The sequence below is a fragment of the Prenolepis imparis genome, unplaced genomic scaffold (genome assembly GCF_030444845.1).
Source record: "Prenolepis imparis isolate NDT839.2.m4 unplaced genomic scaffold, iyPreImpa1.0 SCAF_5, whole genome shotgun sequence".
Taxonomy (NCBI): Eukaryota; Metazoa; Arthropoda; class Insecta; order Hymenoptera; family Formicidae; genus Prenolepis; species Prenolepis imparis.
This window is the reverse complement of record NW_028141163.1, coordinates 19,692,875-19,707,998: the sequence shown is the minus strand read 5'-3', so window position 1 is coordinate 19,707,998 and position 15,124 is coordinate 19,692,875. Positions and strand designations below refer to the sequence as shown.

At 32.5% G+C, this 15,124-nt stretch overlaps 2 protein-coding genes across 4 annotated transcripts; one reads left to right on the top strand and one right to left on the bottom strand.

Annotated features, from left to right (window-relative positions):
• The first annotated feature begins 4,312 nt into the window (after positions 1–4,312).
• LOC145935958 (uncharacterized) lies at positions 4,313–9,408 on the top strand. Of its 3 annotated transcripts, none has more exons than XR_014425309.1 (9): positions 4,313–4,851; positions 5,185–5,315; positions 5,616–5,744; positions 5,944–6,049; positions 6,150–6,321; positions 6,394–6,562; positions 6,739–6,990; positions 7,589–7,704; positions 8,148–8,241. XR_014425309.1 is itself a non-coding variant. In XM_083037790.1 (9 exons), the coding sequence occupies exons 4-9, from the start codon at positions 5,955–5,957 to the stop codon at positions 8,374–8,376; spliced, it is 969 nt and encodes a 322-aa protein (XP_082893916.1). In that variant the 5' UTR covers positions 4,318–4,851; positions 5,185–5,315; positions 5,616–5,744; positions 5,944–5,954; the 3' UTR covers positions 8,377–9,408. The 3 variants fall into 3 exon arrangements, 2 of the variants coding, with proteins under 2 accessions (XP_082893916.1, XP_082893915.1); XM_083037790.1 differs by having other exon boundaries at positions 4,318–4,851; positions 6,742–6,990; positions 7,650–7,704; positions 8,148–9,408; XM_083037789.1 differs by having other exon boundaries at positions 4,319–4,851; positions 7,650–7,704; positions 8,148–9,408.
• Positions 9,409–11,085: 1,677 nt separating this feature from the next.
• On the bottom strand, positions 11,086–11,838 carry LOC145936510 (uncharacterized). The gene has a single exon (XM_083038760.1). The coding sequence runs from the start codon at positions 11,836–11,838 to the stop codon at positions 11,086–11,088; it is 753 nt and encodes a 250-aa protein (XP_082894886.1).
• Between the last annotated feature and the right edge of the window lie 3,286 nt (positions 11,839–15,124).

Genomic DNA, 15,124 nt, shown 5'->3' with positions numbered 1-15,124 from the left:
GGAACCTTATCCTCCCGAACATGTTCTGGAGCCATTATGGGCCTAGTAAGTATTTCTTTTCATTTAAAAATTATTAAAATAATAAATTGTTTAATAAAATAAATATATTTAATAAAAATTTCTGTCATGTAGGAGTTCCGCCCTGCCGCCTCACAGCCACCGCCCCACCGCCACCTCGCAACCACCACCTCACGCACCGCCTCGTACCACAAGTGGTGATACATGGGTCGATCGTCATGGAATATCGACCCATGTGTTTCGATCATCATGGCGCTGCTTTATATATTTTATGTATAAGTATATGTATAAGTATATGTATATAATATTTTAAATTTTAAATTCACACATACACACACACAAACATTTTTGTAAAATACACACACACACACACACAAACATTTTGTAAAATATACACACACACACATAGTTATATAATAAAAATTATTTTAAATATTTAAAAAATTGTATTTATTTTAGAATAGGTCCTCTCCCCTTCCTCATCCTAAAAATATTAATTAAAAAAAAATATTTAAAAAATTCTCTCGCGTCCGCCTCTCGCGCTCTCCTTCGCTGCATCAGCTCTCGCGCTCTCCATCGCCGCATCGTCTCGCAACATCTCTCTCTCGCTCTTGTAATATCTCTCTCGCGTGCACCTCGCGCTCTCCTTCGCTGCATCAGCTCTCGCGCTCTCCTTCGCGTCATCTCGCTACCTCTCGTCATCTCGCGCTATCTCTCTCGCTCTTGCATATACGCCTCGCTGCAACACCTCGCGCTCTCAATCGCCGCATCATCTCGCTACCTAACCATCTCGCACTATCTCTCTCGCTCTTGCATATACGCCTCGCTTGCGTCATCTCTCTCGCGTGCGCCTCGCGCTCTCCTTCGCGTTCCTCTCTCCCCGCAGACCCCTCACCCAAAAAGTTTCATGCGGTCTTTCGCGGATTCCCCTCTCCCCGCAGACTCCTCGCGGACCCGTCACCTAAAATCGCGGACGCTCCCCTCCCCGCGGACCCCTCCCGGACCTTAAAATCGCGAACGCTCCCCTCTCCGCGGACCCCTCGCGGACCCTAACCTCGCGGACGCTCCCCTCCCCGCGGACCCCTCGCGGACCTAAAATCGCAGACGCTTCCCCCTCCCCGCGGCCCCCTCGCGGACCCTAACCTCGCGGACGCCACCCCCTCCCCGCGGACCCCTCGCGGACCCGTTACCAAAATCGCGGACGCTTCCCCCTCCCCGCGGACGCTTCCCCCTCCCCGCGGACGCCTCCCCCTCCCCGCGTGACGTCATTCCCCCTCCCCGCGTGACGTCATTCCCCGCGCCCTGGGTTCCCCTCGCCCCTCACCCCCCCTCATTGCCCCTGAGTTAGAACCCGCCTAGTATCACTACTATTCAAATATACAATTTTATATAAAAATAATTGTTACGATTACTATATTCATTGGACTATTAATTATTGATGGAAGCTTTGAGCTTTTATATGGCACAGACTGAACATCTTGTACTTAATATTGTCGGCATAATATTTATTCATTTAACTTATTAATGCTTTCAAATTATCAGTACTTACAATATACTAATGTATAGCAAGTACTTATAATGAGCACAAATGTTTACATAAGCGTTTTTTTTTAAAGATTTATTTTTAAAGATTTTCTTGTAGACATTGCATCTATACTCATCATCTTTGTTAATAAAGTTATTCAAATTTATTTATAAAAAAATTGATTTATAAAATTTCTTCTAATTTTAACTTTAGTATATTGTGAGTAGGTTTCATATGAATCAAGAGTGCTATACATAACGATCGATTATACATAGCATAATATTATGATTACAAGTAAATATATATATGATTATTCATAATAAAAGTTAAAAAATATAGGAACATAAAAATAAAGACGTTTTTCTGTTTTTTTTCTATTATTCGAGTAAAGGTGTAATATGTGGTAAATATACTGTGTGTAATATAGAAAATAATTAATATCTAACAATAAGTAATCTAAAATCTAAATAATTATACATTGATATATTATATATAATATATATAATATATAATAATAAATATAAATAATTAATATAAATGTATAGATAATTATATTTATAGATAATTTATAGATATTTTTATATATAATTATTTATACGAGGGCAGTTCGATAAGTCAGTGACTTTTACAAGATATGGCACTCAAATCGCAATCTAATTTTATTTCTGATATTTACCATCTTATTTAAGTATACACACCAAGTTTCAAGTAGATCTGTCAAATAGAAATTTTTTGACAGCGTTCTAAAGCGGATAAGTTTGTGTTTTTTGCTAAAATGGAAAAAAGTGAATTTCGTGTGCTAATAAAACATTACTTTTTGCGTGGAAAAACCATTGAAGAAAAGCTAAAAAAAAGTATTATGGGGACTCTGCTCCGTCGCATGGAATGGTTCACAAGTGGTTCACTGAATTTCGTTGTGGTTTTTGGTCGATTGTGAGCAAGCGCGGCACCCATCTGGCCGACAGCTTCTTCATGCCCAAATGTTTATGCAAGATATTAAAAACACGTTCGTTTGAGATGTTTATCATCTTGGCTATCTCGCGTATCTTCACTCGACGGTCGTCCAATACAATATCATGGATTTTATTGACTGTTTCTTCCTCTGTCTCTTTCTTCTTCCCGTGGACCCTCCAATTTTCTCTTCTTTCGCCCTCCTTGTATCCAACTTTTCCACCTCCTCCTCCTATATCCTTCTCATTTCTTCTTTATCCTCTACCTTCTTTATTACTCCATTCTTTCCATTTCTACCCTCCTTCCTTTTACCCATCTTCCTTCTTCCATGTCCCAGCACCATTCTTTACCATCAATCCATAATCTCCTATTCATCGTCTCTACCGTTTTCCCCTTTTTTCTTTCCGTCCTCGCTTTCTCCATTATCCTCTATCTTGCACTTCTCTCCTCTATTGTTAAATCCTCGTCTATCCAAATTCCCCATCTCTTGTGTATCTCCCCTCCTCTCCTTAACATCTCCTTTTTATCCATTTCCTCCTTCATCTCCACTATTAGCACCCAGACTCCCCTTTCTCCTATCCTTTCCGTTATCTCTCCTACCTTTGCCACCTTCCCTGTTATCCTCTCTACAATCTCCTCCACAAAAATTCTTCTAAAAATGTAATCAAAATTTTAATTACTTATAATTAAAAATCATCCGATTTATGTCGTGTTTGGTGTCATTTTAATCGCAAAAGTCTCATTAATCCGTTAAAATTATTTTCAATTCGATATATTGCGAATTATCAAAATTTTATTTTCTATAGTAACATGACATATGACATATGAAAGATTAGATAAAGGAAGCCTCGCGAGGAGACTTCGGAACTCTTTGATGATACGTCATCTCGCTCGCTCTTTATTCGTTCTCGCTCTCGCTTCGACGACATCGGGAACCTTTTCTTATCTACGATAATTCACGCGAATATAAACATTTTATACATAAAAATTAAAACTTTTAATTTGTATTTTATCGATTTGGAAATAATTTTAATGGATTAATGAAATTTTAGCGATTAAAATGACACCAAACACGACATAAATTGGATAATTTAATCTTTAATTCATTAAAATTATTTTCAGCAGACAAAATGCGAATTATAAAAATGTTATTTTCTATAGTAAGATGACATATACATATACATATGTATTCGTGAAATACTATAAATGAAGAAAGCCTCGCGTAAAAGACTGCGAAACTGACATGAACCTCGCGTTCTCGTTCTCGCTTCGACATCCGGAGACCTTTAATATAATTATAATCTAATATATACGAGTACATATATATAATAACAAATATATATATAATTATGAATTTAAATGTCTTATGAAATATATAAGGACTTAAACCTTTATTTTTATTTAACCTTTTTGAAAGTAAATGTATAATAGATTAATGAAATTTTACAGTTATTAGAACGACATCAAACACGATGACGCATGAATTGGATAATTTTTAATTAATAAATATATATGAATAATTAAAAATTAACCGATTTAAGTCGTGTTTGATGTCTTTTAATTGCAAAAATTCAGTAAAATATATTATAAAATGTATATAATTTTACTTTTACTATTTTACTTATATAATTTTAATTTTAATTATATAATTATATAATTTTACTTTTACTATTTTAATTGTATATATGCGCACATATATATATTCATCCGTGTGCGTACGTAGTGTATATATGTATATGTTAAAATGTAAAATATCGCATATAAAATATATATATACAATATATATTTTTTTTAAATTTATTTATATACGCGAAATATATTTCTTATCTATAATTTATGGATATAAGATGTGTGGACACACATGCGTAAAAAATGATTTTAGATTTTATTTCTCGAAATGAAAGTGGATGTATTTAGCACGGACATGAACCAAATAATCGATGGTATCGAAAAGTGGATGTGGATACGTAGTACAAATTCCTAAAAGGTGATGTACGGCGCTGCTGTACGGCCTAGTTAAAGCGTCCCACGAAAATCGCCGGCATGTCCTCTCTCAGGCTTCTCTCTGGTTTTACCTTTAAATTGAACTATTTTGTTTTCTTACATCAGAGAGAAATCTGAGAGCGGCCACCGCGATTTAGCGGACGCGTGTACTGATGCGCCCCCTGACAAAGTGGACATGAACTACGTCATAACGCTCGGTAAAAAATATAGAATATGGTTCGAATCCGTGATATGGTTCATATCCGAACTACTCGGATAAGAACCGAGTTGAGAACCCAACAAATGAGTCAGACAAGGACCAACAATCCATCTCGTGCACTCGTCCGATAGATAGAAGATTGATTAGAAGTTGAGTAAGTATTAATTAATTAATATTATACATTTATAGTTACATGTGTGCGTGTGTGTGTGCGCGCGCGCGCGCGTGCGTGTGTGCGTGCGTGCGTATGTGAAGAATATATATATATTATTTATTCCAGCAAACACAAAGTAAAAATAACATCAATATGTTATACTTACTCAATTGACAATTTAATTGCAATGTATGTGCAAATGCAACATGCCTTGTACGTAATAAAACATATTGTATTAAATGTTATGTTACTGTCATTTTGTGTTTGCTGGGATATATGTACATAGAAAACATTAAATATTAGCACAAACGTAGTAATGTTTTTTTATTACAGAATGGACAAAAAAGAAGCAAAGAGAAAGTTAGAAGAACTGATAGAAAGAGAGGAAAAACTAAAAAAACAAAGAAAGACTTGGAAGAACTGTTAAAGGATTACAGTGGTGATGATGAGGGAGATGAAGAAAGGTATTGTTTTGTTATATGTATAATTATATATATATATATTTAAAATATTATTTGTATATTGAAGTAAAACACACGCACACACACACACACACACACACACACACACACACACACACACACACACACACACACACACACACACACACACAATAATATTTATATATCTTTTTATTTTTTTATTCGATTATTTAATAAAAACATAGAATTGTAAATCCTTTTTTGTGCGCGCGAATATGTATAAATAATATGTAACACACAAATACATTTTACATTAAAATTTTTTTTTTTTTTTTTTTTTAGATTCATTACTGATGATGAAATTCAACAGCAGCAACATGATGTTGAAGCCATAGATATAGGAATATAGAGATGGAGCGTCAGCTTAATACTTAGACAAGGGGAGGAAGCCACTGCGGGAGGGGCGACGAGGTAAACATATGCCACGTTTTTATTGGATATTATTCTACGCATGCGTCGTAGTATACGTCAGTGTCAGTATATGTGCAAAATCCGCGAAGAGGTTAAATGTACAAAGTACAAAGCAAATAGTCTCGGAATCTCATCTGGGTAAATGAAATAAAAATTATTTATATAATTATAATTATTTATATATTATTTATTTCATTAGACAATGGTCCAATGTTGTGTACAATCTTGCAAAAAAGATCGGATATGAGTGGTTGGAAAAGATTGATAAATTCCGGAATAAAGAAAAAAAAAGTTTCATTCCATAGGTAGTAAATTTATACATATACTAAAAATAATGCTAAATTAGAATGTTTTATTATGATAAATCTAATTCTTAACGATATATAATTGTATATAATTGTATAGGTTTCCAAAAGATCCGATAGCACGTAATCGTTGGCTACAGATCTTAAATCTGGATGCATCTTTAATTTCTAATAGAGCATATTTATGTTCAAATCATTTTAAGGAAAAAGATTTTAATAAAAGATGTGCAAATGCTACACTTCTACCTAATAGTTTATCAAAAGGGATAGAGGTATGAGCAACAATAAATATTTTAATATAAAAATGGTTTTCTCTTTTTCTTTTTCCTATTTATATTTTTCAGAAAGAACATGAAACAGAGATATTATCCGTTTCGAATGAGAAAACTGTGGAAATAGAAACAGATTTATTCGACAATAATGTTTGTAAGATACAAAAAGAAGAAAACGCACCAAGGCCAAGAACACCAGAACAAAACAATACATCATTATTAATTACAGATGGTTTTACAGGTGAGACAGAATTATTATGATCTTTATATCATGATATAATTTTGAGAAGGCATGAATAAGTTCAATTATTTTAAGAAAATATAATTATTTTTAATTATATATATAAGAGAGAATACAATTTTAATTATAATTTCTAAAAATCTATATCGAGATATTAATATAATTTTTATATTTAGCAGTACCTTCAACGTCAACTGCAGACAAAACAACTATGATGTCACCTACAAAAATATTTAACTCTCCTGAGAAATGCCGGTTGAGGAAAGCAATTGCAAATTTAAAGAAGAATTATAGAAGTAAAATTCGAAGTTTACAACAAAATTTGCGTAGGAAAACTTGCGAAGTAGCAACATTAAAAAGTGTTTTGAATCATATAAGGGAGAAGAATATGCTAAATAATGAGCAAGCTGATGTTCTACAAACATTGGGTGAGTCAAAGAGTGGTGACATTTTTCAACAACTAATGAAAAGAAATCGTGTGCCTAAAAAGTATGATGAAAAATTACGCTGCTTTGCCGTAACACTGCATTTCTATTCTCCACGTGCCTATGAATATGTTCGCTCTATGTTTTATTCTCGCTTGCCGCATGTAAAAACTATTTCTAAATGGTATACGAGCCATTATACAAAAATATTTAAAAGTAAGATTGCATTATATAGCATTAAATTCTATAAATAAAAGTAACAATAAGCGTCAAATATATAATAAACTGGTATTATTTCAAGGTATGTAAACGCGTGCAATAAATATATAATATAATTATTATATAATTAATATTATGTATAAGGTAGGAAAATTTGTTTATACATATTTTTCTATATAATAAATTATACTTGTGTATAAAATCATATGAATAATTTATTTCATTCACTTACAATTAGACATTTTTTACTATTTGCTTTGTACACTATTAACCTCTTCGCGGATTTTGCACATATACTGACACTAACGTATACTACGACGCATGCGTAGAATAATATCCAATAAAAACGTGGCATATGTTTACCTCGTCGCCCCTCCCGCAGTGGCTTCCCCCCCTTGAGCTGACGCTCCATCTCTATATTCCTATATCTATGGTTGAAGCAGGTGTTTCCCGACCACAGCATCGGGCTGGTGTAAAGCGTGCCGAACGCGATGCGAGGTATGCTTATAAAATTTTGGATTAAATTTCGTATTTTATCAATAGAAAATAGAATTCAAGCGTTTTTCACATTTGTTACATTCGCGGTCCGACCCCGCGATATATCGAAGCGCGCCGCGACTCGCACATTCACACTCGCGTCAGGAAATAATAAGATAAATTAAGAAAAAAGCTCAAATTGAACTTTAATTAACAACAAAAATTATATTTATTTTTATTATATATATTATTTCCCGGCGCGAGTGTATGCTGCGAGTCGCGGCGCGCTTAGATATATCGCGGAGTCGGACCGCGGATGTAACAATAAATATACATATATATTAATATTAATATATAAAAATGTGTGTAATTGTGTGTGTGTGTGTGTGTGTGTGTGTGTAAATATATAATATAATGATATCTTTTATCAAGCTATAATATATATATTTCTCTCTGTTTTATAGATATAAATGGTCTGCGCGTAGGAAACAAAAAGAAACGCGAGACCAAATAGAGGAAGAAGGAAATAGCAGAGAAAGAAGAGGAATGGGAAGCAGAGGAGGAAGAGGAATGGGAGGCAGAGGAGGAAGAGGAATGGGAGGCAGAGGAGGAAGAGGAATGAGAAGAGGAGGAGTACAAAGAGAAAGAGGCCGCGGAACCCCAATCGTTTTTAACTATAATTTTAATTACTAAATTTTATTTTTTTATCAATATTAAACATACATAATAATACATATATTATACATATATTATATAATACATATATTATAGTTGTTTTATTTTATAAATATTTTCGCATTCCTGATTTATCTCACTATCAATATGTCGATTACTTCGGATATAAATGATATTTGAGAAAACAAAAAGTAATTACATATAGATACAATTAATTTTTTTATTAAGGAATACATACAATTTATTAGAAATAATATTTCAAAAATGTCATATATTAATGTGGATTAGCTATGGAAAATGTTATGTAATAGAATAATGATCCTGAATCGCATCAGAGCAATGAAGAAATTTTTTTAACAAATTCTAATAACATTCCGAAAAACTCGATCTGTATTATTTTAAAAACAAGCTATTACAATGCTATGAAAGTAAAATCATATATGCAAATATATGACAGATATTTTACTTATATTGTTTTGCACATTTATTACTAATTAATGTACATATAGTAATTAATGTACGCCGATTAGAACGGAATATTCAATATTTCTCTTTTTTCACTCAGAGATTATATGTATATTCTTACATTGTAGCATAACATTACTATACTATATAGATATTCCATTACATAATTCGATAACGAGTTGAATAAATAAGTTAGTTTTAACTAAGTAATGAGAGTATCTACATTTCTGTTCGTTAATCTAGAATGCGAAAGTTCATTCTTGAGAAAAACCTATGTGAGAAAAGTAACGCTGATAGAAATGAGAGTGAAGACGATCCTTGTACAGTGTACAATTTTCATATTGAAAATCGTTTTCATCACTTCGTGGACTTGCGACAATTCATAAAAGATAACATTAGTAGAAGCGAGATATTTTACAGCTTCGAAATTGTGTCTGTGGAAACCCAAAACATTTAATCAGAGGTTTGTACAGCAAAAGAAATTAAAGTCATACAATTAATATGATAATTAGAAAAATTATAATATATACAAAGCAATTTTTTATATGATTCTTTGGATATAGAGGCATTTTGATATTTTTTATTTTGAAATTATTTATATACGCAATTAAGATAAATGATGTTAATTTACATATTATGGATCATTTTCTTTTTGACATAAATTGTAGAGAATATATTAATTAAATAATATAAATAGAAGATTATATCAGTAAGTTTGAAAATTATAATATATCAATTGACAAATATCCATGATGTGTTTAAATTAATGTTTACATTTATCTACAATAAATTGTAGATTTTTTTTAATAAAGTATATAGAATTTTATCTTCCTGTAAAACAGAAAATATAATGTACATTAAAAAAAATTTAATTAGGCTTCTTCTGGACATGGATAAGTATTCGCCTCTTTTTATGCGTTAACATGGCACATGGCATAACGAAGAAGCTTCTGACAATAATAGCTATTTGCCTTTGGATTTGATATAAAACTTTCCATCGAATACTCTTTTGCATCTAACAGCTAAAGGTCTAAAGCGCGATGAAGTCGTTTGTATTTTAAGGAAAGCTCTTACCTTTGGAATAATTAATATATTTGCGCTATACAAGGAGGTAATTTTCATCATTAACTCTTAAAATCCTTTTGTCCAACGTTTAATCAACCAAAATTTAGATTTTAAATTTGCAATAAAATTTTCTCTCTTTTCTTACTCTAAAATATATTCTTCTGTTTTTAGATTATAAATTATTACTTAATTTTAAATTCTACATAATTTATAATCATACATTATATATGTATATATATATATTTATAATAAAATTCTTTTTTATTATTACATTATTTACATTGTAAAATAATTTAGAATGTAAATAATGTAATAATAAAAAAAAATTTTATTATATATATATATATATAAAATATTACACACATAACACACATTACAATCTTAAAATGTCAATTGTTAGCTACTCATATAGAGCATTTCCAGGAGACGCCACGTGTGGAGGCCAATTGACATATAACTCGGAATTCTTTAAAATATAGACATAATATTTATTAATAAAAAATGTAAATATGTATATCTTGCATCTTTAATAAATATATAAAAAAGGTAAAAAATTATGTTTCTATTTTAAAAAATTCCGAGTTAATTGTCTCCCTTATTCGATCCGCCATATAAGGCCGCGAATTTTTATTTATTATGCACACTATTATATTTCTCATAAATTTCATTGAGCAAGTTGCAATCAATCTTTTATCGTACCGCTCGAAGAGCCGCGATCGTTCTACTCGTTCCGCATTAAATGCCGCGAGTATAAATGTAAATAAATAAGTCAGATCGTACCGCTCGAAGAGCCACGATCGTTCTACTCGTTCCGCATTAAATGCCGCGAGTATAAATGTAAATAAATAAGTCAGATCGTACCGCTCGAAGAGCCGCGATCGTTCTACTCGTTCTGCATTAAATGCCGCGAGTATAAATGTAAATAAATAAGTCAGATCGTACCGTTCGAAGAGCCGCGATCGTTTTATTCCGTTCCGCATTATATGCCGCGAGTAAATGTAAAATATTTTTTCCTTACTATATGAAGTAATAATTGCAAAAATTATTTGCACAATGATCAATTTTTAGATAATAATATAAAAATAATGAAAGGCTTTCATACTTTTGTGTAAGTTAAAATATATAAGTTAATACGTTTTGTAATTTTTTTGGCTACTCTTTAATCTATTACAAAACTTTATTTATTTGATAAGTTTTTTACTTTTCTATTATATTAAATGCATTGATTTTCTTCGCAGCACGATTATTATATCGTGTACGCGAATATATTTTAACAGTTAATAAAAATTTTAACGCTTGTATGTGATGATTGTAACACTTATCATTCGTATCAAACCATCCAAGGTGCGTTTTATTCGTTGCATATATACCTTTATTTGCAATCTTCTCAAGGACCTGTGTAGATGCCCAATTATGTTGCCATGTCTGATTAAAGCTCATCAATTGTGTTTTGATTACATCTGTAAAGAGGCTTGTTGGTCGAACTAATTTCGTAACTGTCGGAGCATTCTCATCTTCATTGGGATATTCACGATATTCGATGTATTTTTTATTTGGCGTCGCATCTTCCATTGGCGTTTTCAACATTGTTGCACGACAGTTTTGACAATTATTCCTTTCGAAACATCGTCGTGCCACATATCCTGCAAAATATGTTATCGCATTTTCGTCATAATTACTAAGCATACTTACATTATTCGTGTCTACATCACATTCTTCGAGCATGTTTGCATGTTTTTCAAAAAATTCTGTTACCGCGGTATTATCAACATTATCGTTATCATCATCAATAATAGCAATATTATTTTTATTCATACAATTTTCAACCGTTTTAACCAGCTGATTTGGTTTATTAATGAGAGCCTCACTTTCAGGACATTGCACATTGCCTTTATCACTTGTTTGAATATAACCTGTTGAAATTATATGTCTGAATGACAGTCGGACCATTCTTGCTGTTGGATTAGGATTAAATCTTCCGCGTTGCCGAATTTTTGAAAAAAAATGTTCTACTGAATCTTGGTTACATAAGCCTGTTGCAAGTTCAAATTCTTCATTTTTATTTGCAAGTTCCTTATACAGTTCAAGAATTGCTTGTGTTGTAATGACAAAACCTTTAAAGCAAGGAACTTTATTTATTTTGTCCGGAAACTTCCTGACCATCCTGAAGACCATTGCACAAAGTTTAATAATAGATTTTCAATATCAGGATTTTTTCTTGATAATGGCCGTTTTCCACCGAATATGACCTTAAGACTATACGAATTGCAGGCATCAATTACGTTGTTCATATACTCTGCAAAATCAGCTGTTGCTTTCCATGTATTTGAATTTAATTCTTTTTCGTCACCAGCTAATTTTATTGCAGCTGCAAATCTATGGCTGAATAATTGAAACGCTCTTTTTACATTCATCGCTTCAAAACAATTCGGACGAATGTGTGCCTATGGGTGTGTAATATGGGATAACAAATTTGAGCCTCCTTTTGTCGCATTATCGATGCACCAGGTCTTTACAAAATCAGAATATGATGCAATTATTTCTCCTTTACAATATAACTTGTCATGCGTTCTAAAGAAACTCGCTAATCTTTTGACCAAATGCGGAAAATCATATAAAACATAATATTTTTTATTATTGTACTGTACATAAAATACGGTCTTTGTTCATCTACGCCTAGTTGATTATAAGTGGCTTGATTATTTGTACCTTGATCACATGTTAAGAGTTTCACATCAGCACCCGTTTCATTCAATTTATCTAGGCACATCTCAACTAAATGAATTATTTCATGTGATTTCATACATTTGCCTGGGAGAAAATACGCTAATGGTTGTCGCCATGGATGACGTGCATTCAAACTATCAAGGCAAAAGACAAAGACGCACTTGGTTCTTTCTGCTTTTCTGCCCAGAGGTCCTAAATCAACGAGACCTTCTATCTCATCCAATTTCGAAGAATATTCTTCATAACTTTTTATGGACATCTTATCCCATTTCAAGGCACATATTCTTTCTTCTTCAGGGATTTGTGCAATTTTTTCTTTTAATTTTTTAAATATAACATCACAAAATCCTGGTTTTATATTGTATTCTTCTACCCATCTTCTAACTGTTCTCTGTCCAGGAAAATTCTGGCAAAATGCTGATGCTGAATAATAATATAATTGCTTGGAAAGCATTTTCTCTTCCTCAGTGTATCGCGTACGTGGCGTATGCAGTTGTAAATGTATCATGGTTTTTGCTACCGGATGTATTTTTTGTTCATTTATTAAATTCTTTACTTTTTCTTTCTTCTTTTTTCTGGTTTGATTCTTTACACTTACACGTTTGTGCCATACATCGCAACTGATATTTTAAGCGCCTTATTTTTAGACGTACATTTAAATTCTCCATTCTCAATGCTTTGATTTTTGTTTTTGGATTATTTTTTTGAGTGCTATTATCATTGCATTTCACGTTTTGATGTTTAGGAGGCTCCAAATGCACCCATTCCATTACGTCTTCCTCTTCCGCAGACATTTCAAAATTTAAAATTGCAGGTCTGTATGTCCTTAGAGTACACTCTTCTAATATGTTATTTTCATTGTTAGGTACTGTTGTAGAACGTCTTTGCATTTCTTCCACTTCAATATTTTGTTCATATAAAGGCATTCGTTCTTCTAATACTATGTTTCCATCGTTAGGACATTGCATTTGGATTTGCATTCCTTCTACTTCAATACTGTGTTCGTTTTCGGATGAGCCAGCGCTGTTATATGCAACTGGTACAGTATCTCGTATTAATCGTGTTTTTGTCTCATTGGTAAATGACGTGACAGGGAAATGGTCTTCACACAAGTCCATTTTTCTTAAAATGTTGGCAGACAGTTTATGCAAATTAGTATTTCCTGTAACAGAAATATTAAACTAAATTTGTTGTGTTAAAGTTAAATGTATGAGAAATTTTCATCAAGTTTTCGTGCGGCTTCTGTACCAAGCACGCGGATATGACAAATAGTATGCGTGCGTAAATTTAATAATAAAATAATTTTTTATTCCATATGCGTTGATTTAATGTGAAATAGACATTTTGTTAAATTTTATGTAAAAAGAAAAAATTGGAAAAAGTAGGATTTGAACGCGCAATATGCAGCATTCTAACCCGCCACCTTTTTCACGGCATCACGCATACTATTTGTTAAACTTATCCGCGTACACGGTACATAAGGCGCATGAAAACTTTCGATGAAAATTTCTCATACATTTTATTTTAACACAACAAATTAACGCAAACGTCATTCTATCTTTATTTTCTACTGGATATCAAACAAAGATAGAATGAGATATGTTGACTTTCGTTAACACATCATATTCTATCTTTGTTTGATATCCAATGGAAAATTAAGATAGAATGACACTTGCATTCTTGTATCGCTAAATAAAAAATGCATTAAAAAGCAGAGCAAAAAAAGAAATGATAAATCGGATTTCTCAAATCGTGAAAATATGATTCGGATATGCCTGCGTGATTGGCGAAATCACTGATAAATTTTCACTTTTCACGTTTTTACTCTAAAGAAAAATTACATAATCGATACCCTGAACGTTTGCGAAAATCGAGGATATAAAAGTTCTCCCGCAATCGCGCACGCCGGCTCACAATCAGTTCTCTGCTGTTGAGAAGAAAGATTAGTATCGATCGTTTATCGAAAGTTACGGATTGCTTGTTCGTACGATTGACCGTCGCTCGCGGTTTTTTTGAAAATTATTGTAAAAGTTCTCTGTTAATTATTAATACGTTTTTTATTGTGAAATATAATCTTGTTTTACGTAACGCGATTCCTGTTAAATTCTTGTGTGGATCTGCTACGTCCTATCCTCCGCTCCGTAGCGTATAGTGTGAGCCATATAATTAATAAGAAATATAATTAAAACATTATGTATAGTTATTGCACTTACCTGTATTGCGTATCCATATATTACATCTTACGTCTTTTTGCATTGGGAATCTAAAAAGCCGTTTCCCATGCGATTTTCCATTCTTGCAGTCTTTATACATACATCTACTGTAATCTGCCACGGGACACTGACTCGACATATTTGTATATCGTTATGCGATGTAAAAAGAAATTACAAAAAGAAATAAAAAATACAGAATTTAAAAATCAGAAATATATAAAAGAAGAAATCACGTAACAACACGTAAAAGGAAAAAGAAAAGTAAATTGATACAATAGAAAAATACACGCGTACAC

Bases quoted from the DNA above. Each gene is read 5' to 3' on its own strand.
- LOC145935958 (XM_083037789.1), top strand. From the start codon at position 5,955: ATGTTGTGTACAATCTTGCAAAAAAGATCGGATATGAGTGGTTGGAAA. The intron at 6,050-6,149 runs GTAGTAAATTTA...ATAATTGTATAG, and splicing joins AAAAAAGTTTCATTCCATAG to GTTTCCAAAAGATCCGATAG. The intron at 7,705-8,147 runs GTATGCTTATAA...TCTGTTTTATAG, and splicing joins CGTGCCGAACGCGATGCGAG to ATATAAATGGTCTGCGCGTA.
- LOC145936510 (XM_083038760.1), bottom strand. From the start codon at position 11,838: ATGGTCCGACTGTCATTCAGACATATAATTTCAACAGGTTATATTCAA.